The sequence below is a fragment of the Nicotiana tomentosiformis genome, chromosome 8 (genome assembly GCF_000390325.3).
Source record: "Nicotiana tomentosiformis chromosome 8, ASM39032v3, whole genome shotgun sequence".
NCBI classification, from domain to species: Eukaryota; Viridiplantae; Streptophyta; class Magnoliopsida; order Solanales; family Solanaceae; genus Nicotiana; species Nicotiana tomentosiformis.
Genome location: NC_090819.1, coordinates 146,031,924 through 146,057,974, shown reverse-complemented (window position 1 = coordinate 146,057,974; position 26,051 = coordinate 146,031,924). Strand labels below are relative to the sequence as shown.

Genomic DNA, 26,051 nt, shown 5'->3' with positions numbered 1-26,051 from the left:
TTCAAATTTTAAAGACATCTTGTATACGAATTCCAACATATTATGCTGGAGTTTAACTTGTAAAAGTTCAAAGTACATTGTATTATGCTGGAATTACATACATGATATTTTGAACACCAACCCATTATGCTGGAATTATATAGGTAAAAAGTTCGAACTCCAATATTTTATGTTGAATTTTTTTAGATTTTAACTTAGGGTATTTTAGTCTAAATTTTATTACCACATAAAAAGTGAATATATTTCAATTAATTTTAAAACAGTAACTAATTTTCAATTAATAATTATAAATCAGACTAATTTTGAATTTATCCCTTATTTTTTTGCCAAGAGTGGCCGCGGGCCTGAGCCCATTAATCGAACCGTCAATAATCAGCGTCTCTAAAAAGCTATGTTGCTCTCTTTACCTATTTGTATGTTACGGAGGACCTCTGTTTGAGGACCTTTGCCCACCAAAACACACACATACAGAAAAGTTGCAACGAGGGTAATGGTTCGACTCTGAGCGACCTTTTCAGTTGATATTTGGATCGAAATCGCGAAACTATCCGTCGGTCAACACCTTTCCTCTACATCTCAGGTACAGCTATAACCCTAGCTATTACGATTCCGTTTTGATTCCGTTGCTGTTACGATTCCGATTTTCATTTCGTCTCTCGCTCATCTTATCCACCATAAAGTACAAAAAGGTGCTTGTATGTATCATTTGACATATTCAGGTCGTTTTTTTTTTTGCCTTAGTTGATAAGGAGAAATTTAGGTACAGCGTATTGTACTTCTGCGCATAGCTGCAATGTTGTCGTTCAGGCCTCTTTCCTACATTGATTCATGTTGCTTTCTGGTTTATTATCTTAATAATGGATCTTCTTATGGTTTCCTTGTTGTTATTCATGTCACAGTATCATTTATATACCTAATGTATTGGAATTTTTTCACTTGGAGGCATGGAATCCCAATCTCCTTGACTTTAATTTCGTAAAACTTGCTATATACACATCCTTTGACACTCTAACAAGCAATTTTTAATGATATGTGTGTTTACTTTGGACCTCCAGCAGGTACTGTGAAAGATTTGACAAGTAAATCATGTTCGGTTCCACGAATGGTAAGTACTTGCAGCTGTCTTGGCATCTTTTTTATCATTGAGAAAATCGATCCTGCATCTTCCATCCTTCTTTCCCCCATTATTTACTTATTTCTATTGAATTGAAGCAAGTCATGACTAGTATTGTTACTTTTCATATTTCCTTTAAACTGATGCTCCTAAATAAGAAATAACGGATTATAAAGGACCTGCCATTCTTATTTTCAGTATCTCTTTTCCCCGACGTGCATCCTCTCTTGTTTTCCATTTATATGCTTCATTTCGTAGAAAATGTTAGTATTTCTTTTCGACTTATATTATGTTTTCTGAAATTTTCTCGGTTAAGATGCAATTGTTAGCCTTCTTTTTTCTCTTATTTTATACGGTTAGGATGTTCACCGCTGACCTTTTCTTTTCCTTTCAGCTTTCGGGCAGTCATCTACTAGCCCGTTTGGGTCACAATCAGGTTTTGGGCAGACAAGTAATAATCCCTTTGCTCCCAAACCTTTTGGTAGTACAAATCCTTTTGGTTCGCAATCTGGTGGTTCCTTTTTTGGTAGCACTTCCACTGGAGTGTTCGGAACTCCCCAATCTTCTTCACCTCTAGGGTCCACACCAGTCTTTGGTGCATCATCCTCACCTGCATTTGGAAGCACTACACCTGCATTTGGAGCTTCTTCAACTCCTACTTTTGGCAGTTCGTCATCGGCATTTGGGAGTGAGTATTGGTTTCCACAAGCTTCCTTACGAAGTTCTGTTGTACATATCTTTCTCCTGAATGCAGTCAATGCTCTATTCTAAATGTATTCTTTAATACTGCTAAGGCCAATTTCTTAATGCCCATTTCATATATAAGTAACATGATTATGGGTTCAGATCTCAGTGGCTTGGGAGATCGATAGTTAATGAATATTTATTATGCATATTCCAATGACATCAGGGCTAGCTGATGTGAACAGTCTACTTTTACAATGTATTTGAGGGATCTTCTCTTGTCTAGTCATGCCCTTTTCTTTTTGGATAAGTAGTCTACTCTATGCCTATCATTTTTGTTACGTGTTGGCATAGTGTTGACATAGAGGTGCCAATAGGATTCAGTTCCATTTTAAACACCAAGTACCTGTGCCTGCATGGAGCTCGTGTATAATTTGTGTGCTCAGATGAATTTGTGTTGCAATTCTCTTACATCACACTAATGGTATTTCCTATTTAAACCTTGTACGTGAAGATTTTTTTTGATTACCCAGAAATATTCTGTTTCGAGCTTCAAAAGGTGATAAATAGTGAGCGGACACCTCTACCCTTCTCTACTTGAAGACTTTGTATCTGAAGAATATACAATGTGAAATCCTACTTCTCCAACATTTTGAAATTGAAGAAGTTATACTTCTGTTGCCTGAAATCCTTTTCTACTTTTCTTGTATGGGAGGTTATTACTTATTAATACTAATGCAATTTCTTATGGAGGCCAATGAAGGACATTTCTTTCTCTTTTGATGGGAAGTGCTTTCCATCCATTATATCTTTTTCCTTCTTTCCTTGGCCTTCATGTGCCTTTTCTGTCTCCTGTTCTGGTATAACAGCGAATGCATGTTCTTTTTTTTTGATGGGAAGTAACTTTGAAGTAACTGGTGCTATTTTGTTTTTGAAGTTTCTTCTAGTCTTAATGTGATTTGAACAGTATTTGTTTGTTCTTCAGTTCTGAAACTGTCTTAATTGTGAAGGTTCATCTGTATTCGGGCAGAAGCCAGCTTTTGGTGGCTTTGGGTCAAGCAGTGCCCAAACAAGTCCGTTTGGCAGCTCGTTTCAACAATCACAGCCGGCATTTGGGAGTGGTCTATTCGGCTCATCTGCACCTTTTGGTGCATCAAGTCAACCTGCATTTGGTACTCCGAGCACCCCGACGTTTGGTTCATCAAGCACCCCTGCTTTTGGTGCCACGAGTGCACCAGCATTTGGTACATCAAGTACTCCAGCCTTTGGCTCTACACCAAACCCAGCCTTTGGCAGTACAGCCAGCCCATTTGGTGCTTCAAATTCTCCTATATTTGGATCTAGCACCCCGGCCTTTGGTGCCACCAGCACCCCGGCCTTTGGCGCCACCGGTTCTCCTGCCTTTGGTGCCACGACAACTCCTGCTTTTGGCGCTCCGAGTGCTCCTTCATTTAGTTTTGGATCCGCTCCTGCATTTGGCCAATCAACATCTGCTTTTGGCAGTAGCCCATTTGGCACATCAACGTCAACTTTTGGTGCTCAAAGTTCTGCATTTGGTAAGCTGCTTTTACTAATGCAAGACAGACTGATAGCTCCATCCCGCCCAAGTTATGTGATGCTTCCTTTTTTATTTTGTGTCAAAGAGAATCATACCTTTCTACATTTAGAAACAGTTTAATGGTAAACTTCCCATTTTACCCTTAATGTGATTGTTTGTTGGCACCCAAATACCTATGGTTTGTTTTAAACCACAAGTTTCGAAAGTCTTTCGTTTTTTCTTTAACTCCGTACCAAGTCATCATCACATAAATTGGCACGGAGGGAGTATTTTTTTTGATTTATGCCTTGTATTTTCTCTAACAAGAAGTTTGGAATTCAAAAGTATTTTTCATACTATTTGTCTCTGATGCTTGGTCTCTTCATATGGTTTAGGAGCCCAAACTTCTGCAGCAACTTTTGGGAGCCCTGGTTTTGCGCAGTCTGCTGTTGGTGGTCAACGGGGTGGAACACGAGTTGCTGCTTATCAGGCAACACCTGAAGCAGACAGTGGCAGTGGTACCCAGCCAGCTGGGAAACTGGAGTCTATTTCGGCCATGCCAGTTTACAGAGACAAGAGCCATGAAGAACTTAGGTGGGAGGATTACCAATTGGGAGATAAAGGTAAGTTTTAATGTGAATTATAATCTTGACACTAGTTGCTCTTTATGTTATTGATAATCTCAACAATCTCACAATTACAGGAGGTCCTGCTTCTGCGGGTCAGTCAACTAGTGGAATCAATTTTGGAAGCTCAGCCTTTGCGTCATCATCAACTTCCCCATTTGGCCAGTCATCTTCGAATCCATTTTCATCCACTACAACTTCCAATCCATTTGCACCCAAACCACCCGCATTCAGTCCTTCAGGTTTTGGAACCTCAGCTACCCCGACTTTTAGTTCTTCTCCCTTTGCAAGCTCAAATGCATCTAATCCATTTGGCTCTACATCCTCGACTACCCCTTCCTTATTTGGACCATCAGCTCCAGCTTTTGGAACAAATACATCTCCCTCCCTCTTTGGATCATCTAGTGCTTCGGGTTTTGGATCATCAACATCAATTTTTGGCTCCTCTTCAGCTCAGGCTACTGCTCCAGCATTTGGTCCTAGCTTAAGCTTTGGTAATACTCAATCGTCTCCGTTATTCCAGTCAACTACCCCTTCATTTGGACAGACGAGCTCTGCCTTTGGACAAACTGCATCATCTTTTGCCCAGAGCACACCAGCTTTTGGTCAATCCAATTTGTTCAGTACGCCTTCTACTGGCTTTGGTGGGAACTTATTTTCAAGTGCACCATTGCTAAATACAAGCAACCCAATAGGATTTGGCCAAACAACAGTAAGTCGTAAACTGCATTCTATGAATTGTTTCTTATGTCGCTCTCTTTAGATCTCTCTATCATTTGGTTCCGTTGCATTCATGATAGTCAGATGATTTTCACAAATATTTGCTGTATGGATTTTTATGATGAACATGACTATCAGATAAATATTTATTTGTTTGTTTGGGGTAGTAGCTGGCTTGACCTGAAGGTTGGGAGGATGGGCAGTCACTTTCATGGTTAACGCAACACTATTGTCACTTTTCGAAAATGAAGGTGTCTGTTAGCAGAAAAAAATGGAAAGTGCATGCATTCATGCTTGGTTTGTGTTATGCAGTAAGTGAAAGGGCACAACACCTCATATAGAGAAGTTCACAGAGTGATAACAATACACAGACCATTATTGATATGGTTGCAAGTGTGATCAATGCCTGGAAATTATTGAACTGTTGCAATCACACTCTCTTGTTAGTTTGACCGTTGGTGATATATGTAGGGTTATGTTTTGAGCAAGCAAATGACTTAAACTTGTATGAATTTATATTCAATGCTTTATCATTTGGGTTGTTGACATTTCTCTCTTGCGGTTGACTTGCTTGATGTATCTTTTTGATTAATTTTTTGTTCTTTTACTTGCAGTAAAAGTATATCAGATTCTCCCAAGTTACATATTGCTGTTTTTTTACGGCAGAATAGCCTAAATGGCACCTCTACTTGTTGTAGGTTGTCATCCCGGTCCCCGTACTTGCGATTTTGCCAAGTGAACACTTACACTCATTCAAACCCTGTATAATAAACACTTATGACTAGAGGTTGAAGGTGCGTGTAATACCGTCTCCTACACGTTGGACTCCACGTCATTACTAGTGCCACATAGGAAAATAAACGATTAAAAAATAGGACTGACTACCCAAATCTAATATTTTCCGTCATTTTACACTTTGTCTATTATTAAAAGTCATTATTTATTTTCTCAGAAAGTATTTTAAAAAAAAATTGAAGAAACATCCCAAATGCCTCAATAAGAACCACCTCATAGCCACCATTACAACTTCTTTCTTTATCTGACCACTGTGAACCATTCCCTAACCACCGGACCGTCCTTTAAAAATCTCACCCGGCGGCCGGCAGAACCCGTTTTCATACGTAAGGCCATCCTCACACATTGACTTCTCACCACTGCTCTACAATTACTGGTAACCACACAAAAAAGAAAAAAGAGAAATTCAACCGCCACAAAATTTTCTTCACTGTAACCAAACAATCGGAAGTCACCACCTTCCTCTAAAAACCACCAGCCAAAAGCACCATTAAATACCCATCTTTTCCTCATTTCCTTAAAAAAAAACCAAACGGAACCTACTACTTCGAAATTACCTGAAGAGCTGATTAATTGAAATTTTGTTGCCTCCGCCATTTTTTCTAGTAAAGAACTGATTAATTGGTTTTGAGTTAACAGCAAAAAAGGTACTTTTTAGAAGTTCAGTTGAGAAATCATTTGGGTTTTGATTAAACAGAAAAAAGAAACAAGAAATGCAAAAGATTCTTTTGTTAAAAAACAGAGAAAAATAGGATGTTTCTGCCTGATATTGTGATTTTGAAGGCTCATCCATTGTTTACATTGGTGTGGAGGGGGAAAGAGGGATTGGGGCTGAGAAGAAAGGTGGGTGAAACTGAGAAAGAGAAGAAAATGGGGGGGGGGTAATTTCGATTAACTTATTAACTTTACCTTTTTATGATTTTAATCCGTTTTTAATCAAAATCACTAGTATCACTCTCTTTACACGCGCGTGTGACACATAATTTGTCCACCTCAGCTATGTCAATGCCACATAAGCTCGGTCAATTTTCAGAGGGGTTTAGAAAATTTGTTTTGAACAAGTTGAGGTGTCTGGATGAAAATCTGTAAAGTATGAGGACCGGGATGTCAAAACGAACAAGTACGAGTGTCTATTAGGCTATTGTGCCTTTTTAAAAATATTTTTATTATCCAGATCTGCCTAATTTGCCCCTTTCTTTGGATTTGAAGCCCTCTCTTTCAACTCCTTTTCAACTCACTCAGCCTTCTCAGAGTACTGCTTTTGGGTTCAGTAACTATGGTCAGGCACAAGGAGGTAATTAAAATGTGATAGTTCCTCTTATAGTTGGTAAGATTGGTGATGCGACTACTAAATCTGTGTCTTTTGTTCTACTGTACAGGTGGTGCAAGTGGTTTTGGTGGCACACCCAGCCTTTTCAGTCAACCGTATGTAACAGCTCTTTAAATGATCCTTACATTTCTTTTGTCCTGTAAGTGCATGCATATGCGCAACATTATAGGAAGTTGTCATTTGGATTTGGTCTGACTTGTGAATATAGTCATGTTGTCAGTAACAGCCCCTCTATCAGTCTATCTGTAGCCTTACTTCCACTTAGCTTGTATTTATCATACTTACCTCCAATTCAGGTATTATGTCGGAAATCCTTTAAAATTTGTCAATTTTCTTTCAATTGATCCCCACTCCTAAAAAAGGAATGAAGAAAAAGGACCAAAGGGTGGATTGTTTCTTCAGGTGTCTTTCCTTCCGAGATCATTTTTCTGTTCATTCTATAGCCTTCCAAACAGTGAGTTCTATACCACCATAGTAAATCTGTGGTATCATAGAAATATGACACCGATAAGAGTTTATGTTATCAAGGATAAAGGCGTACACATGAGCTGTGGATTCGTGAAGAGTAGACCTTCATGAGTACTTTCAGAGGACATATTCAATTCTTGTTCTAATCTTGATCCTTTTTATTTCGGTTTTCTGCCCTTGTGCTTCTCTTCTTTTCATGACTTTTTGTATGAAACTGATGAACACCTGGTGCTGCAGGTCAGCTAACCAAAGCTCAGTTGTAGCACAACCAGCGGTTGTTACTAATCCATTTGGAACTTTACCGGCGATGCCTCAGATGTCAATTGGTCGTACTGGCACTTCGTCTTCTATACAGTATGGGATTTCTAGTTTACCGGTAAGTATGCATGACCTGTCTTCTTTACTTTGGGTTTTGGGGGGGGGGGAGCTTTTCTCCCTGTATGGTTTTCTCTATGCTTTCTTATTTTGGTTTACTGATGGGGTTATGTCTTTTTTACTTTTACTCCACTTATTTTTTTTCAATTATTAGTATAAACGAAAGCAGATCCACAATTTGGTGCTCTTACATGTTTTTCACTTTATTGTTTAACAGGTGGTTGACAAACCTGTTCCTGTCAGGATATCATCATTACTGACTTCTCGACACCTTTCTCAAAGACGGGTTAGGTTGCCGGCAAGGAAATATCACCCTAAAACTGAGGGTGCTAAGGTGAAAATGATGTTTTATTTATCTTAAATGAATCTCGGAATCTATTTTAAGTGCAACAAATTGACCGGCTTTGGTTGACTTGTGTTTCTTTGTAGGTGCCGTTCTTTAGTGACGATGAGGAGACGCCAAGCACACCTAAGGCAGATGCGTTGTTTGTTCCTAGAGAGAATCCAAGAGCTTTAGTAATTCGTCCATTGGACCAGTGGCCTTCTAGAGGTGGTTTCGAGAAAGTATCCCCATCAAAGCACACGTCCCCAGCGCATGAGAATGGTAGGTTATAAATTTTGTTTTACTTATATCATATGTAGTTCCAAAGCCAACACCAATCCTCTCGGCAAGGAGAACATTCTTCCTTAATGATAAAACAGTTACCCGGTTTTTCTGCAAAATTTAGGGCGGTTACCAACCTCATCTTGAATCATATCCCTAATATGCAATAGCTATAGATTTAAGGTTATGCTTGTGGCTGTCTTTTCTGTTGATTTTAACTATCATTGGGGGAGTTTCGACCAGTCCTGACATTCTTAATTAGGCATCTTCTTTCTATCAAGGACTTCAGGAGTGCTAGTATCTGTAGCAAGAAAGATAGTTTGAGCTTGTGGAAAGTTACCACGCCTCAAACCCAAGTTACACCCCAATAGACAATAGACATGTGGTAGGGTCTCGATGTTTCTGTTCATTTTGATTTTGACCCATCCAACATGATACCATGCTCAACCCAAATTACACTCCAATATACAATGGACATAGGGTAGGGTCTCAATGTTGTCTTTCGTTGTGATTTTGACTCATCCAGCATGTGAGAAACATTGTGCTTTATTTATCTATTACTAAATTTTGATTTTCTGTACTTGGTTAAATTGCATGTTGCATTTGAACTGATAGCAACTCCTAGTGACTTCTGCATCTTGGTGGTTGAAATTAACAGTTCTGAATGAAAGAGCTTGTAATTTGGATCTTGGATGGCAGTTCCTCTTTTGTGAATATAGTTTCTAGGTCATATCTTTCTAATGGTATTGATTCTCACTAATAATTTAAGGCACTTCCATAAGTTCTGAAGTGCAAAATTTGGTCATTTGATCATTTTATTTTGGCTAGATACCTGGTACACTCTTAAGCTTTGCGCAATTTGTCAGTTAGACACTTCAACTTTGCCAGTGATCATTTTGACACCTTTTCTTTGCAGAAGTGTCTCCTAATCACCTCAACTTTCAATTCATTATTCCCTGGGAAATAGGAGAAAACTTTAGGCCACATAATCTATAGCATAACTAGCAAAATCAAGAAATTCCTAAACAAGCAGCACTATAACAACTACACTATAGTAAGCAATCACGTACATCTCAGACCTGCACACACAAATTAACTAAAAAATATAACAAAGCATCCAAAAACTTCTAGAACGCTAATAAGAGAAATCAAGATAGTTAGACGATGCAGAAATCCTTAGAGATTTGAACCTTGCCATATGTCACAACAATCCGCAAAATAGCCGATCATCGTCGTAATGTTGGGCATGATTCTGAGCATCCTTGAGAGTGGTTGAACCTAAACGAGCAAGCATGAGATAGCTAGGCTCATTTTCCGACGTCTGAGTCCCTAAAATCACCTTCTGCACGAAATAATCTTTTACCCGCCGGTCCTTCCTGGTCCGGTCAACGGTGAGCCTGTGAAGGCCATTCAGTTGCGTGGATAATAACTCCTCGCTTATCTACCTCTTCTCAGTTTTACCTCATTTCGTCCTCGTCTTTCACCTTTGCACAAATTTTAGCACTGCCTTGGATTTTTCCTTCTCTTTGAGTGTGTGGGTTTTGTGGAGTTCGGGGATTTTCCTATCCTCTTCAGAAAAATAAGAATAATGGAGACGAATAAGAATAAAGGGGGTGATTGGTATGGAGTGGGGTGAGGAGGGGGAATATTGTTTTTTATCTTCTAATGACATGTATCTAATTTTTAGACATATCTTTATTTCTTTCGTCTTTAGACACCTTATCAACATGTAATTTTCACGCGCTCAATTTTACTGAGCCGTTTGTTTAAGAGACCTTTTTGTTGTTGTTGTTGTTTGTTTGTTTAAGAGACCTTTTTGTTGATTTCAAGTGTTTATCTGGTCTAGCTAAGTTGGAGTGTCTAATTGATAAATTGTGTCAAGTTTATGGGGCTATCTAGGTATTTAGCCTTGTAATTTCTAGAGTAAACAAAATTGTGTCATTTCTTAATTCTAATAAAAGAAAGAAAAAACTGTTGGATTATCGTGCTAACAGGAATGTTGTAAAGTTAGAATATCCTGTCCAACGAAGAATAAGGTATTACCCTTCCTCTATGTATGATGGGAAAAGAAAGCAGTCTTTCTTGTGCACAAAACAATCTGTTTTTTTTTAATGTAAGATATACAATAATATGCTTCAAAGTCTAAGTCAAAATTAAGAGTTCTTCAACTGTTTGGCATGCTACACTTAAATAGACCAAATTGGAATGGAGTGCAAAAGCAATTTAAATGTCAAAACATTTAGTCATTTAGATTGGACTCTCCCAAATCATCTGTAACATTGGTATCTTAACAATTTGATCAACATTTGAGGCCATTTTTTGAGGTGGTGGTTTGGACCCAAACATAAAGTGCCAAGAGTGATGGCCTAGGACCCGCTGGAATGGTGTTAAGGTGGCGGCCTGGATCCAGGAAGGGGTGGTGGCCATTGACAATGAGGTTGTTGGTCCAAGTGCAATTGTAATGAACCAATTGAATGTTCGTGTCCCGCATGAATTGCAATGAGAGTTGGTAATTATAAATTTGAATGTGCTTTTTAACCTAATAGATGTTAAACACGTGTAAGAGGAAGTGTGTTTCATTTATAGACGGGCAAAGCTACTTTTTGCTGATCGGAATAAATAACAGGGAAAAGGGTAGAAGGGATTCCCCTATATTAGATGAAATTGATCAAGTTTACCGTCTGTTACACTTTGTGTCTATTAAAACTCCCACCGTTTGGCGGAGGGTAGATTTGCAAGTTTTTCCTGACGGCGGGAATCAGATTAGACCGAAAATATAACGGGCGAAGTTGCTCAATTTCTAACGGTACATGAGTATTTTTGGCCGTTTTACCATAAAATAATTGAGTGAACCTTAGATTATATTGGTCATCCTCTTGCGTACTGACAAGGAAAATTGTATTGGTCTTGCCTTAATATGGTTGTTACAGGCAAAGATGAATGGATCAGAAGTTTCACCTGGACTAAACATTTATGTCTGCCTCATTATTTTTATTTCTGGTCAGCCCACCTCAAATAATATAGTACAATTATTTGATCTCTTGTTGGTGTGTTTTGTCAGTGCCTTTTTCCAACTCAAGAGTCCTGCAAAACTTGAAAGTGAAATGGGCGCAATGAAAGGGGTACTTTTGTCTATCTTTTCTAAGTAACGGAATTAAAGCTCTGTCCTGTAATTTCCCCCGACTTCTTACCGACAATATGATATGTGAGTAACTGTTGGGTCTCTAAGGTCCAAGTTTCCAACATATACATCTTGAGAGTAGGAAAATATGTGCATTATAAGATCAATGTGTGAGCATGCACCGACTGGACAAGACTAGAAAAGACCACGGGGTTGTTTGGTTGTGAAACAAGTTATTCCAGGATTACTTTTTCCCGGGAATGTTATCCCACCCTCTCATAGGGATAAAATAACACTACAGTCCCGGGATAACTAATCCCGGGATTAGATATATTGCGTTTTTGTCTCTATTAAATGTGGGATAAACTCATCTCAAAATTAATCCTAGGATTAATTAGCCCTTATCCCTCGTACCAAACGAGTCCTACGTGTACAAGTAGCACCCAGAAAATAAAATGAGTGTCTTGTAGATGGCCAGTCATGTCCTACATAGACATCCAAGTGCATCGATGTGTAGGTTTTATACTATGATGGAGTGCTTAGGAGACTAGGTAAATCTAAAATCACAAGGAAGCAAGTTATCTCAAAGGCTTTTGAGTAATAAAATAAAACATGGAAGAAAAGGAGCCTTACAAATAACAATAAGTTGGGGTAAGGTTTACTCATTTTTGTTACTTGTCATACTTGCATTAGGTCTCATGTTTGCCTGGGATCATGTTAGTTCAGTTTGGTTAGAGATTTTCATGTTAGTTTAGATAATAAGCATGAGATTTGAATAATCTGGAGCTTTGACTTTGTTTTAAAAGATACATTATTGAGTATTTTGAAAGAAATGAACCCTAATAGAGGGGGCATATATAGAAGATTCATACAGCTGACTTTAACTAATTGTGATGAGGCGTAGTTTATTGGTTGATCTTGCCGTACAAATAGCAATGCTGTGGCAAATTTTTAAATGTCTGAACCCGGCCTATCATAACAGGTATATAGTTGAATATCTTCATATCCATGTCTTCAGGCTACAAGTTGGTTCCTATTCCACAAATGTAGAATGCACATCCTTTCTTTGCTTGTGCTTATCTTTCTCTTTGTAGTTTTAGTCTTTACTATATCGAGTCTTGCTTTCAGAACTATGTCGTTCTTGTTGTATATTGGTCTTATTTTGCTGAAGAACGCACTTCATATTCAGGTAAAATCCCTGAAGTTGTTTTTGCTCCAGTTACTGAGACCAGTGCAAAAGATAAAAACAGTAAGTAATTTTTGGAATTATGCAATGGGTTATTTCTTTTTTCATATCTAGCTTGAACTTTTCAATAAACGAAAATATTTCGAAGTATTATTTTGTCAGGAGAATTTTGGTTCTGAGAACTTGAAGCTAACATTTTGCTTAGAATACAAAGTTTATCAGTAGTGAATGTTACTTCTATCTGTCTTATAGCATGTTTGGCCAAGCTTCTCAAGAGGCCAAAAGTGTTTTTCTCAAAAGCACTTTTCCCCCAACTTGAGGTGTATGACCAAGTTTTTTTTGGGAAAAAAAAGTGTTTTTGGGAAGAAGCAGAAGCAGTAGCAGAAAAAAGTAGCTTCTTCCCAAAAGCAGAAGCAATTTTGACTTTTCTTCTTACCAAATATACCCTTAACAAAATATAATATATACCAAAATAACCGTTAAACCTAATACTTAGGATATAATATATAAATATTTCTTATTATTTTTAGGATAGCTTTCTAATATATAGTTACTTTAGCGGTGAATGCTTTTATATTTGTTAAATGATTTTTAATATATTTAACTTATATTAAAAGAATTAAGTACTTTTAAATTTTATTTTCATATTTTACTTAAATAAAATGAAAAGATTTAATTATTGCCTGTAATAATAAATTTTTAAGATTATTTATTCACTTATAATATTAACTATTATAAGTAAATCTATTCATGTCCTTATTCGTAATTTGATACTTAAAAGCATTTTCTGAAAAATTTGGCCAACCACAAATTATTGTTCAAAAGTGCTTTTCAGAGTGATTAGCCAAACACAAACTGTTTCTTTCCAAAAGTACTTTTTTCAAAAGCACTTCTCAAAATAAGCTGATTTCTCCAGCTTGGCCAAACAGGCTATTACAGTGTCAGTTACTCAGCTGTCACTAGAAGTTAAATTTCTGTACAGTAATTTGGCCTCATTAGCTGTATTTCATCTGTTCCTGCAGAAGATTTGGTTGAGAATGGCCTTGATAAAGAGGGTCTCCATAGTGCCAAACTGAACCAGAAACCCAATGGTCTCCATGAAAGGCATCACCTCCAAAAAGGAGCGGGGTCTTCCATTACCCTTACTGGCCATCGAGCTGGTGAGGCAGCAATTGTTTACGAACATGGGGCTGACATTGAGGCTCTGATGCCAAAGCTCCGCCATTCTGATTATTACACAGAGCCACGGGTTCAGGAATTGGCAGCAAAGGAAAGGGCTGAGCCTGGGTTCTGTCGCCATGTGAAGGATTTTGTGGTTGGTAGACATGAATATGGAAGCATCAAGTTCATCGGGGAAACAGATGTTCGACGACTTGATCTGGAGTCTTTGATTCAGTTTAACAATCGGGAGGTGATAGTATATATGGATGAGAGTAAGAAACCTCCTGTTGGACAAGGTCTTAACAAGCCTGCTGAGGTGACACTTCTCAACATAAAATGTTTTGATAAGAAGACTGGACAACACTATACAGAGGGTCCTAGAATCGATAAATATAAGGATATGCTTAAGAGGAAGGCAGGAGATCAAGGTGCTGAATTTGTGTCCTATGATCCGGTTAAAGGAGAATGGAAGTTCAGGGTGCAGCATTTCAGCAAATATAGGCTTCAAGAGGACAATGAAGATGAATGTGGAGAATATTGCTTTGGCAATTTTGTGATGCCAAGTGGCAAGAAGAATGTTAGATAGTTCAATTTTCTGGTACATGCAGTTTTTGTAAAGAACCCGCTAGCAAATTTGTGGAATATGGGTTGTGCATTTTCCTTTTTTAGCTTTTGTTGTGGATTGTGTATTTGTATGCTTTTGCTGTTTTTTTACTGGCGTTACGACCTGTTATACGAAATGCAGTTTTTTGCGTTTGCCTTATTTGTTAGATCGTTAGTTTTGGAACGATGGATGCTCATTTTTATAATGCTTAATTGAACAACTTCCAGTTTTGTTATTCTCTTATGTATTCATGAAAATAAGCGCTTACCAGAAATAACCGGTGAGAGCTCGGAAAGTTTATTTATGTCGAGGTCTCAAGGTGCACATTAAGCTTCAAACGCTTGTTCTAACCAAGAAAAAACCGATTTGCTTTTGGCCAGTGTAACCGGTTAAAATAAAGAATTTTGATTGATCATCCAAGAGATCTATTTTGTCTTACTCCAGCCAAACACAGAACAACCCCTAAGCTAGGTTTCATCTTCCTTAGTGAATATTTCTTCCATTTGCTTTTACTTGTCCACTAGTAACGTGAGACGGTCATTGTACGAAAATTGCACTCCCATAGCACCCGTGGTTGAAGAACCAGAGTCAAATGTCAGAGAAGTAGGCTAGCCACGTTCTCATTAAATCTGCTACTGAACACAGGGTCATCAAAGAATGCAAAATAGGAGCATTCTTGGTCCGCCTTCCACTCAATTTGATCTACACATTATTTACTAATCACTATTTTCCCAGCAAAATAAACAGCGTTTTCCAGCGAACATAAAATCCACCTCACTCCATTGTCAGTCTTAACAGATTACCAGGGTCAGTCATAAGGATAAGGTTTGACATTATACCGTAATAAGCGATTTCATGTATAATTTTATTACCTGCTACATGGATTTGATTAATTAACAATACATCAAATTCCATAGTGGATCATGTTGCATTAGCCCAAATTCAACTTCTACTCCCCAAAATGCCTATTTTATTCATAGTATATCTTAGAGCAACGTACCTAAGATTTCAGAAAAATCTAGAACAGGTCTAGCCATGACTTGCAGACATGTTTGTCACCCACAAACGGTAGCCTTACTGAAAAATAACAAGGGCTTATCAATGAGGATGTTTACCATGCCGAATGCATAAAATCCAGTTGGAAAATTCCAATCACATGTCCCCACAACTAAGAGGGATTAATCAAACCCATGGGAGATAATCCAGTAGCATAAGGTCCCATTACAAAAGACCAGAAGATACAAGCGAGTACAAAGAGTGTCATCAAGCCTGATTCGAAGGAGATCACAAGCTTGAAATTTCTTCACTGTGAAAGCTTATCCAGCATCATATTCCCTCGACTTTCTCCCAATATTTGCAGGGAAAACATAATTATGTGAGGCTTTTACCTTTGACTTGAGGCTTTTCCATATTAATCTTCACTTCCAGTGAGTTATTCGCCTGGTTGATCTGCGTTTCTTCAGGTAGGGCAGAAAGAAGGAATTTCTTGCTAGAACCAACGCGGTGGCAGAACTGCTTGAGCATATTTCGACCCCTCATCCATTTGAGCATTAGCTTCATGTGTGATTTGCTGTTTAATCCACTAACATTAGCTTCCTGAAAGGAAAAACAAGTCAAAATTGTAACTTATCTAGTCAAATAATCATATTGACAATGTTAAGAATCTCAAGGCTGACTTATTAAAAAAAATCTCAACATTGGCCAAACTATCGAAGCCCCTGTATTTTTAAAGCGAGAAGTGCAAAAAAGCGACAAGGGCCCCTAGGGCTTTAAGCGAGAAGCGAAACGCATGCTCCATTGAAGTGAAGTGCAATTTTAAAAGAATATCAAAATGAACACCACACGAAATAAATAAAATAACTAAATAAACAAGAACTCAACAAAAATAACATCTATAATGCAAATCTTCCAATTGAAAAGGTAAAGAACTAACAATCCTCCGACAAGCAAAATAAAAATAAAAGAAGATTGCAATTATAAGTTGTGTTTTACTATTAACCAGGAGAGTGGCAGAAATAGAGAAAGCACTAAATACCAATTTGCTACTAATAGTTTTTTTTTTTGCTTATACAAACTCAAAAAAAAAAAAACCAAACAAGGAAAATAAAACCTAAAGAATTAGCAAAACAGAAGAAGGAAAAAAAGCAGCCGCAACAACTCCCTTTCAGAAACAGCGGAGCAGTGAAGAAAAGCAGCCAGCAGCGAGAACAAAGCAGCAGCCAGCAGTGAATAAGCTACCCCTTATTTTTTGTCTAAAAAGGTCCCCTCCCTTCTTCTTTTTTTCATTTCTAAAAAGGTCATTTTTTTAAAATTAAGAAAAAACAAAGTGAGCCCTTCAGTGCTTCGTTGCTTCACAGCGGCCGCTTCTTTCAACTTGCTTCACCTCACACCCAAAAAACATCATACCCTCGCTTCGCTTAAGAGCTTTAAGAGACGAAGCACTCGCTTCTAGCAATTCTGCAAAGTATTGGTTCGGTTGCTTTAAGTTCGACTTCGGATTAATTGGTTTGGTTATTCTGAATTTTTTTGTTTTGAGCCTATAAGTTGGGCTTCTTCTTTGTACAAAAATGAACATCTGAATAATTGTTAAATTGCAACTATAATTCCTCATTTCCACCACAATCATTTAAACAAAGTATTCGTGTCAAAATCATCCAAAGAAAAGTTTGCTTATAAACACATGGCTTATTAGTGGCTCATGCAAGCAATGCAACCATTATCCGGGAAATTCCTATCAACAGAAGCATTAAGGCTCCGAGAATCAACAAAACAAAGACCAACCAAATTCCAGCCGCTTACAAACATGTGACAAGCAGACAACTCAATGGAATCACTTTCCACAGTTTAAGAAAGTACTCTGACAGACAAAATCATTTAAAAAGCAGTCACCTTGAAAATTAACAAGTCTAAACATAGTAAAACCATGTCCAAACAGATCATACTACTAAGAGTTCAGGTTCAAATGTGCTAATAGGTTATTTTGACTGAATTATAAGGGTATTGGATTTGGTACCGGGCAAATGTCTAATAGGTAGGGCTAAATGTATGGTATAAAAAAAATCAGATTTTCGATACGGATATCTAAAAATTCCATGTCCCAAATCCGAATTTCTAATATTTCAAAAATAAGATCCGAAATGCGAACCATAATCAAAACATCCGAATAAGAAATCCGAAAATTTTCCAGTTTCGGGACCGAAACTATGCCCACTACATCCATGGTGGTGAAAAATGAAAATTACCCTTACCTGAATAGGTTATTGTATGAATACTACTTGGTGTACAACGCTTCTACATTAGTTCACTGAACAAATCACTTGGGTTGGGCGTTCGGTCGGTTCGGTTTGAAGAAATTCGGTTCGGTTATTTGGTTTTCGGTTTTGTAAAGGTAGTAACCGAAACCGAACTAAAATAAGTTCGGTTCAGTTTTCTAATTTCGGTTTGGTCGGTTTTCTAATTCGGTTCTTTAAGATTGGGAAGCTGATAGACTTACTTAATTGGGTTGGGTCTCTAATGGATTGGACCTAATAGTATTAATTTATTACCTATGGGCTTAGCCTATATATAACTTAAAAAATTTATATGCTAATAATTCGATTTTTCGGTTAACCGAACTAAAAAAATTAATAACCGAAAAACTGAAATTTTAAAATTTTAAATCGAAACCGACCGAAAAAACCGAATAACTGAAACCGAAATAAAAAAAATTTGGTTCGGTCGGTTTGTTCGGTTTTGACCGAAATATGCCCACCCCTACAAATCACCCTTTCCTGATCATGTTTTGGAGCTCTTTATGCATCAAATACCCTGATATTTAAGAAGTTTAATCCTAAATCTTTAATTTCTAACGATCTAGGTTTAGTCATATTTTTTTAATCCTTAAGTGCCTTTGCTTCTTTACGCCTTCATCCATTTGCTAGAATTAGTTTAAAGAAAAATGCTGTAAAATTTGTTTTAATAAAATAAACTTCCATTCTCAAAAAACATATCACTTGTGCATCGTCAATTTTCGAGGAGGGGAGTGGCATCAGAGGGGAGCCCAAGATTTAAAGGTGGCGCGGACACAACTTGTAGTGCCTTGCTGGCTAAACTTCTGGCAAGAATTATCTGGTGGCGATAGGCATGCTGCTTATTGGAGTTGTTGAGTTAAGTAAGGAGGGTTTTGAGAATTGGAGAAGGGGATTTTCTATCGTGGAGAGAGGGGGGGGGGGGGCTTTTTAAAAAAATAGAATCCAAGTATTTATCACCAAACAGTGGCTTCGACGAGTGCCTCCAGAGAGCCTTTGTGTTTAGGGGTCCCAGGAAAATATGTAGACGTTTTTCAAGGTATATACACAAATACATAGAGAGTTTTTCTAATGTTAACAGGTGCCAGTGACCCCTCTACACCTGTAATGGTTCCAATCTCCACAACCAAATACAGAAATAACAATTGATATATTGATACTGAACAAAGGAATTACACTGAAGAGTAATAGTAAGTAAGGATAGTGACACAGAAAGGAGATGGGAAGACAGAGTCCCAGAGAGAAACAGACGATGGAGAGAGATTAGGAGAGGGGAATTTTCAAATAACAATTTGCATAACCGTATACTTGCACGAACTGGTAATTATAGTAACTACATTCCTTCTATTGTCCATTAATTCCTTGACACATGTACCTCTAACCTAGGTCCCAGTTGTAGTCCAATAACCTCTTGGTGGGCTGTTTCACATCCTGACTCGTGCGCAACCCATTCTTAGGCCCAAGTACTTTACTTTGGTTTATCCTATTCATAACAATACTCCCGTCCTCGAAAAGAACCTTGTCCCCAAGGTTCGAGTACGGGATAGTAATAATAGCATAGTCGCCACAAATTGTCGCCATACCGAAATGTTCATAATGGCCTAGGAAGAATATGTGACCCAATGTACTTGTTGCAGCAACAACAAGCACGTCAACAATATCAATTTGGCTCTGCTCAACATTGAAACTCCATAAGACAAACAAGTGTTTGCTCAGCTCAATGACAACAAAGGCATCAGCTAGACCTTCAGGCATATATGCTACAAGCTTTCTGTACAGTATGATCTCAAGTATAGTGATAGCAAATGATGCAGGTTCTTGATCCTTAAAGCCAATTGGATCCAGCAACCATCATAGTCGTAATGCACTTGTGTCCATAATGACCAGCAACACTTGACTCTCAATTGGGTCATAAAATCTTTCCAGCAGCAATGCAACTATACTTTCTCCTAAGCCATTTCCACCTATGACGGCGACTATCTTTGTGAAGGTCACTTTTTGGAAACTAGTGTTCCCATATGCAAGCAAATCAAGCTTCAATGATTTCAAAGCTAGCGGAGCAAGCATTGAATGATGAAAGCGCAAGCGCATATTATAAATAGCATTCATCCTTTTCTCCACATAACAAAGCACACCTCCAGGAGAAATGAAATTTCCTTGTCTATTTACTGGTAGAACCTTAGTGAATGCCCGGATAAACCCATACAAAAGTGCAGCAAGAAGTGTCCTAATAAACTCTACAAAATATTCCTTACTTGACTCCCTTGTTGGTCTACCATGTAAGAATTTAATCAGATGCATCAATCGTATCCCATATTTTATCCAGATGTAACTCCCTTCCCACAGTGATTCAAACACTTCAGGTTCAACCAAAAGCTTGGAACTATCCAATATAACAGTTATGGGCAATTTTGCATTTGAAATCTGATATTTGGCCAGCAATTGCCTATTTTGCAATTGAAATTGATAAAGAAAGTCAAAGTAGGAATGGACAAGGGTTTTAACAAGGAAAGAATCAAATAGCACACCAAGAGTGATTCAAAGAGGAAACCATCAGGAATGTTTTCAAGGCAGTGTTTCTGAAATAGAACAAGAGCTCATTTAGCTTGGGAATAATACGAGATATCCTAGGAAGTTCCAACATAACATAAAAGTAAATATCTTCATTATGAAAGATGCATAATAACCCTCCAAAGTTTCTGGCCATTTCTAGCCTCGCATTCTCCTGAGCGTCAGCCTCCTTAACACGGCACCAAATAGTAGAGACAGAATATATCGCATCGCGAAGACCGTTGGCTGGCATAGGTGCACCTCCATAGCACTCAACTGCTTAACCAACTTGTCTATGCCTACACCAACACTTCCATGGAATATAGCTTGAAAGATGTAGGCAAGTACCGTTGCAGCAGATTTAATAAAAAATACAAGTGATTGTGTTAATAGTGTCCCTCTTCTTCTCATTAGTCTGTTCCATAATGTTGACACCATAAGCATATCAGACGTCAAATTGCCCAACGCATCACCAGATATATATTTTCTTGTACTTCCAAAGTATGTGGTAAGATACCTTGAACCAGGATCAAACGGAAAGTGTAATCCGAAGTGATCAGGTGGAAATCGACACAAGGATTTAGCACGATAAAGTTCACTTAAGTAATCAATTATATCCCTGCCTATAGGTTGGCCGTGACTGGAAGCGATAAGCATACATGGCAGTGCTAGTTGATCATCAAATATGATAAGGTGACTGTAAGCATACTTAACTGCGGAAAATGGTTGAAACATTTCATTGGACACCTGGGTTTCAGGATTTACTGAATTGTTCCTCATGGAATTTGCAACTTCCATGTCAATTTCCCTATCGGGCACAACTTCTTGAATTGTCCTCCTCGGAATTGTGCACAGTGTTGGAGAGTCCTTTATCCAAATCAGAATCAATCTTTGCTTTTGCAATAACAAGAGGTGCTGAGAATTCCTCTGCTTCGTACTTATCGTGCAAAGACACAACCACGTCTGAGTGCTGTGGAGCGTGGGGGTCGTCTTGGAGGAGGCGGGCAGCATGTTCTCTATGTTGTCGAGGTGTCTGAGCATACGGGCGTTATTATCCATCATTACCATTAGTAAATCCTGGATGACATTGAGGTGATAATGGATAATGGCAGAAGAGTAGAGATCCATGGAATACGAATCGATGAAAGCACCAATGTAATGGTTCCAATCTCCACAACCAAATACATAAATAACAATTGATATATTGATACTGAACAAAGGAATTACATTGAAGAGTAATAGTAAGTAAGGATAGTGACACAAAGAAAGGAGATGGGAAGACCGAGTCCCAGCGAGAAACAGACGAGGGAGAGAGATCAAGAGAGGGGAATTTCCAAATAACAATTTGCATAACCGTATACTTGCACGAACTGGTAATTATAGTAACTACATTCCTTCTATTGTCCATTAGTTCCTTGACATATGTATCTCTAACCTAGGTCCCAGTTGTAGTCCAATAACCTCTTGGTGGGCTGTTTCACATCCTGACTCGTGCGCAACCCATTCTCAGGCCCAAGCACTTTACTTTGGTTTATCCTATTCATAACAACACCCGACGTAGGTCCACCTCTGAGTGGCATAGAATATGGTTCATAGATAAATGAAGAAGTTGCAAATTTATGGACGTGGTTTTAGCTTTTCACCACTTCTAGATATACTTCGCTGTGTAACTTTTCCCATAAGGTAAATACTTAATATACTCCATAGATGCCATTACTCATACTGAATCAATGTCAATATTCATGCATATGTTTAATCTGATACACAAATACAACCTTAAGGAAAGGGCGACCAACAAGAGACCTTTGAAAAAAAATGTTACAGAAAAGAAATTCTACTGCATCAAAAGAGTGATCTGAAACATAAAGGAACCGAGGACTATCTTGTGGTAAATTCATTACAGTAATAAAGGTTTCATAGGTATGACTGCTAGACAACGTAGTCATGAAAAAATTTAAGAAATAAACTCAAATAGGAAACTATTGTGTTAGGTTAGACATGGTTGCTTGCTTTTCGCCTCTAACACCAAGTGTATGTCTTAAATTTGTTGCATCATTTGTCATATGCTAATTGTCTATCCTCATTTCATTCTCTGAACAGGTCCTCAATTGTCAGACACTAAATGCAAAACTTTTAAGATTTCAAATAGGTATCAGGACAAGAGCAAAGGGCAGAAATCAATATTGTATTATTCTTGAGCTAGTATCTTCTTCGTGCATTTTCGGAGGGTATGGGCCTTGTTGTATTGGGAAAAAAATAATTCACGGAATATATATATATATAATATTTACTCAATGATGTAAGTAGGTCAGAAAGTGTCACCTTGGCGAGGTTCCAAGTATTGGGGAGGGTGAGGGGACCGTGCTGCTGGATAACATGGTAAAGAGATTCTGCAATTTCAGCAGCTTCTTGGGGTGGAACCTTGGGGTTGATCTTCCTAAGATTTGGTGCCCTTTTCCGCGAGAAATGCCTGAGAAATACAGTTGCTACGCCATTTCCAGCACTCAGACCGCGCCACATATCTTCTCAACTCTCACCTCTCTCTGCTACTTCCTGTTGCTATTCCCCGCCGTATCTACCTAGAGAATCCTGCCTCTCCCTCTTCCTTGCTCCTATCCCCTAGCTTCAAGGAAACAAAACCCCCCTTACGTCCTTTCCCTGGACTTCCTCTTTTAACTTTGGGCCGAGTTAGGTCGCCTTCCGCCCAAAAGCAGTAGTAACTTTTAGAGGGTGTTTGGATAAAAAATTTAAGATGGTCAAATCAAACTTTTCAAGTGATTTTTAGCCTTTTTTCGATGTTTGATAAAGCTATAAAGTACTTAAAATAAATTTAAAACGACTTAAAATATGTCAAAAGTAATAAGTTGGGCAATCCCAACTTATTGCTAAAAGGCTTAAAAACTATTTCTTCTGAAAAATCACTTTTTAAGTTAATCCAAACGGGCTCTTAAATGTGTTAAGTTATAGGAAATTTTGCATGATATAGCTAAATAATGCACCATATTTATTATAAGCCAAAACACTTCAAAAATATTATTATTTATAGTTATTTTTTATATTTTATAGCAAAATACAAATATATACAATTGATCCCTCAACTTTTCCCTCAGCCCCTTCTGTCTTCTCCCTCAACTCTCTTTCCTTTTTCCCTCAATCTTCTCTCTCTTTTCCCTATATTTTTTTTTGCCACCGTCCAGCTCTACCCGTGATGGGTCCATTATCGACGGCGAAAATAATGGAGGAGGAAGATCAGAGGGGTCACCAGATCTGGATCTAACGGAGATGCCAGAATCCATGGCTCTCTTTCTCTCTCCTCTCTCTTTCTGAAATCCTAGATCTGCTTCGTCGGGGAAGGCCCACTAACTCCGTTGACCGATATTCTGATTTACTCAAAACAAAGCCTTTTTTCATCTTGTTTTGCCGCTCAAAATCCATTTTTGGTACTTGGGTTCTCCTTCTTTGGAATCCATGACTTCTTATCCTTCTTTGTTCATCTACATTTTTAGTTTTAATACAATGTATACAGTGTTTAGCCTGGCTGAAAGACGCCATCTCTGACGAACTTTCTTCTCTTCTTTGCTATTGAGTCACATACAATAATACAAATACATTATATTTTGTACAAATACACTCAAATTTGAGTGTATTCTGTATTTTTAATGAAAATATTTTTTTTTTGGTATTTTTCCCTATATTTATGTATTCCGAAGGTTATTTTGTGGCAGATCGATGTATATATTATTTGAAATTTTGTTGTTTGAATACAACCGAATTAAATACATTAAATTAAATCTAGTGTAAAAGCAGCTACAAATGAATACAATAAATTGAATACAATCGAATATCACTGTATTTATGATTTTTTGTTGTTTAAATATAGCCAAATTGAATACAGTGAAATTGAATACAATGTAAAATAGTTAAAAATGAATATAGCCGAATTGAGTATAATGTATACAACTGAATTGAATATAGCGGTAAATACCCTATTTCTTAATTTTTTATTGTTTGAATAGCGGTAAATACCCTATTTCTTAATTTTTTATTGTTTGAATACAACTGAATTCAATACGGTGAAATTGAATACAATGTAAAATATATAAGAATGAATACATCCGAATTGAATACAATATATACAACTGAATTGAATACAATGACATACATCCAATGGCAAGCAATTAGTAGCTATAAAATATAAGTAGCTAATAACTACGTCCGACAATAAGCTTCCAAACAATAGTCATTTCTAAAAGTTCCCCTAAGTTGTACTAGCTGAATTGTGAACTATTTTTATTCGATCAAATACATAGTCCCTAAATTTATCAGGTCTTATTAGACACCCCAATTGATATTGTTACCAATTACACACTAATTTATCCATTATCCCATGTTCTCCATGATTTCATAACTTAATTTCACTCACTACTAAAAAATGGAAAAAAACCGACCAATGTTGGTCGGTAATTGGCAAAAATCGATCGAAAACCGACCGATTCATGACAGATGTTAATCATATGGCCGGTATAGCCAACCGACCGACTTCGATCGGTATTTTCTGACCAATTTCAGTTGGTCAATTAATTTTCAAAAAAGAAAAAATTTACCGAATTCGATCGGTATTTTTAATTATGTAATTGAAAAATGCACCATTTTGAAAATTGAACCCGGGTCTGTACCGTGGCAGGATACTATTCTACCACTTTATTTTATTTATACTCTTTAATTGTATTTTCGAGCGAAAATAACCGACCGATGTTGGTCGATTTTATTAAAAAATAAAATTACCGACCGAAATCGATTATTTTTTAAAATCCGGCCGAAGATCGATCGTGTTTTTGAATTTTAATTTTAATTTAGTTTAAATGAAAATCCGACCAAAGGTGGTCGGTTTCTTGAAAAATAAATTTTGCGGGACGCAAAAATAGGGTTCCGTCTTTTTGCGCTAAAAAATGACCAAAGTTGGTTGGTTTCGTAAAAAAAATTGAAAAATAAAATATTTTGAAAAACTGACCGACTTTGGTCAGTTTTTCGGCCGATTTTTTGACCTACCGAAGTGGGTCAATCAATCGCAACCGATTTTGGCCGAATTTTTAGTAGTGACTTTCTTCCAATTTAATTCAAGGAAGAATTCCTACACCTATAAATAGAAGTTTTTCTTCCATAATGTGGTATGAAAAATAATTGTAGGGTGTTTAAAAAAGTGAGGTTAAAGTTGTGAAAAAAGAAGAAGAGAGTTTTTACTTTTATTGAAGGAAGGTGTTCATCTTGTGGAGCTCTAGACTCAACAACTTGTCTAGAGTTTGTTCGAGTCATACGACGTGATCGGAGTGTTGTATCCAGGGAGAAACAAGTCAAGAAGATTATTGCTGGACTAGTGAAAACTTTGCTGCAGTGGGCTTGACTCTCCTTAAAGAGAGCGAGATATCTGTGTCTCAGCCTGAAGATATTTTATTTTTCTTCATTTTATGTTTCAACCGTAATTATATTTTCACCGACACTATTTTAATTTTAAGCAAAGATAATTTTCAGTCGCATTATATTTGCTCACATGCATGTCCTTTAAATAACGTCAAGGCAAATCATCATTTCACGTCCGACTATTTCTAAAATTACATGTGTTTACACTTGGCCAATATTGTTATGTTGCTCTATTTAGAGTGACAAGTAGAGATGGATTTAACGACGGTGATCAAATATTAAATGAAATAAAAAATATAGTGTATAAAGAAGTTTTTCGGAAGTTAATTTGAGAAATTATTAAGTATATATTCAATTACTATAGATTCTTTTTGTTTGAAATCATGTAATATTTCCAGTTGTTTTTATCACAAACTACATAGTAGTTATGATAGTAGTTCCAAAACTTACTTGTCTATGTATGTAATTTCT

The 26,051-nt window shown here is 37.4% G+C and overlaps 3 protein-coding genes across 8 annotated transcripts; 1 reads left to right on the top strand and 2 right to left on the bottom strand.

Moving 5' to 3' along the window:
- The first annotated feature begins 411 nt into the window (after positions 1-411).
- On the top strand, positions 412-14,484 carry LOC104092907 (nuclear pore complex protein NUP98A). Of its 5 annotated transcripts, none has more exons than XM_009598602.4 (13): positions 412-580; positions 1,059-1,105; positions 1,509-1,802; positions 2,809-3,354; positions 3,731-3,958; positions 4,039-4,673; positions 6,686-6,770; positions 6,856-6,901; positions 7,512-7,650; positions 7,867-7,983; positions 8,079-8,253; positions 12,564-12,623; positions 13,583-14,484. In XM_009598602.4, the coding sequence occupies exons 2-13, from the start codon at positions 1,087-1,089 to the stop codon at positions 14,305-14,307; spliced, it is 3,069 nt and encodes a 1,022-aa protein (XP_009596897.1). In that variant the 5' UTR covers positions 412-580; positions 1,059-1,086; the 3' UTR covers positions 14,308-14,484. The 5 variants fall into 5 exon arrangements, with proteins under 5 accessions (XP_009596897.1, XP_009596898.1, XP_070039053.1 ...); XM_009598603.4 differs by having other exon boundaries at positions 1,056-1,105; XM_070182952.1 differs by lacking the exon at positions 1,509-1,802.
- Positions 14,485-15,420: 936 nt separating this feature from the next.
- Positions 15,421-22,849, bottom strand: LOC104092906 (uncharacterized). The gene is made up of 2 exons (XM_009598601.4): positions 22,485-22,849; positions 15,421-15,921 (listed from the first exon to the last, which is right to left on the bottom strand). Exons 1-2 carry the CDS (start codon positions 22,680-22,682, stop codon positions 15,697-15,699), a joined length of 423 nt encoding a protein of 140 aa, XP_009596896.1. The 5' UTR covers positions 22,683-22,849; the 3' UTR covers positions 15,421-15,696.
- LOC117275948 (uncharacterized) lies at positions 15,868-22,433 on the bottom strand. 2 transcript variants are annotated; one of them, XM_070182949.1, is made up of 3 exons: positions 19,506-22,433; positions 18,077-19,436; positions 15,868-17,629 (listed from the first exon to the last, which is right to left on the bottom strand). In XM_070182949.1, the coding sequence occupies exon 1, from the start codon at positions 21,288-21,290 to the stop codon at positions 20,322-20,324; it is 969 nt and encodes a 322-aa protein (XP_070039050.1). In that variant the 5' UTR covers positions 21,291-22,433; the 3' UTR covers positions 15,868-17,629; positions 18,077-19,436; positions 19,506-20,321. Both variants share the same exon structure in this region, with proteins under 2 accessions (XP_070039050.1, XP_070039051.1).
- Positions 22,850-26,051: the final 3,202 nt, after the last annotated feature.

What these genes read in the sequence shown, in the direction of transcription:
- LOC104092907 (XM_009598602.4), top strand. An exon ending in TTCGTCATCGGCATTTGGGA is followed by an intron (nt 1,803 to 2,808) that starts GTGAGTATTGGT and finishes TTAATTGTGAAG; the next exon opens with GTTCATCTGTATTCGGGCAG. An exon ending in CCCAGCCTTTTCAGTCAACC is followed by an intron (nt 6,902 to 7,511) that starts GTATGTAACAGC and finishes CTGGTGCTGCAG; the next exon opens with GTCAGCTAACCAAAGCTCAG.
- LOC117275948 (XM_070182949.1), bottom strand. Translation starts at nt 21,290, where the DNA reads ATGGATCTCTACTCTTCTGCCATTATCCATTATCACCTCAATGTCATC.
- LOC104092906 (XM_009598601.4), bottom strand. Translation starts at nt 22,682, where the DNA reads ATGTGGCGCGGTCTGAGTGCTGGAAATGGCGTAGCAACTGTATTTCTC. An exon ending in ATACTTGGAACCTCGCCAAG is followed by an intron (nt 15,922 to 22,484) that starts GTGACACTTTCT and finishes TTTTCCTTTCAG; the next exon opens with GAAGCTAATGTTAGTGGATT.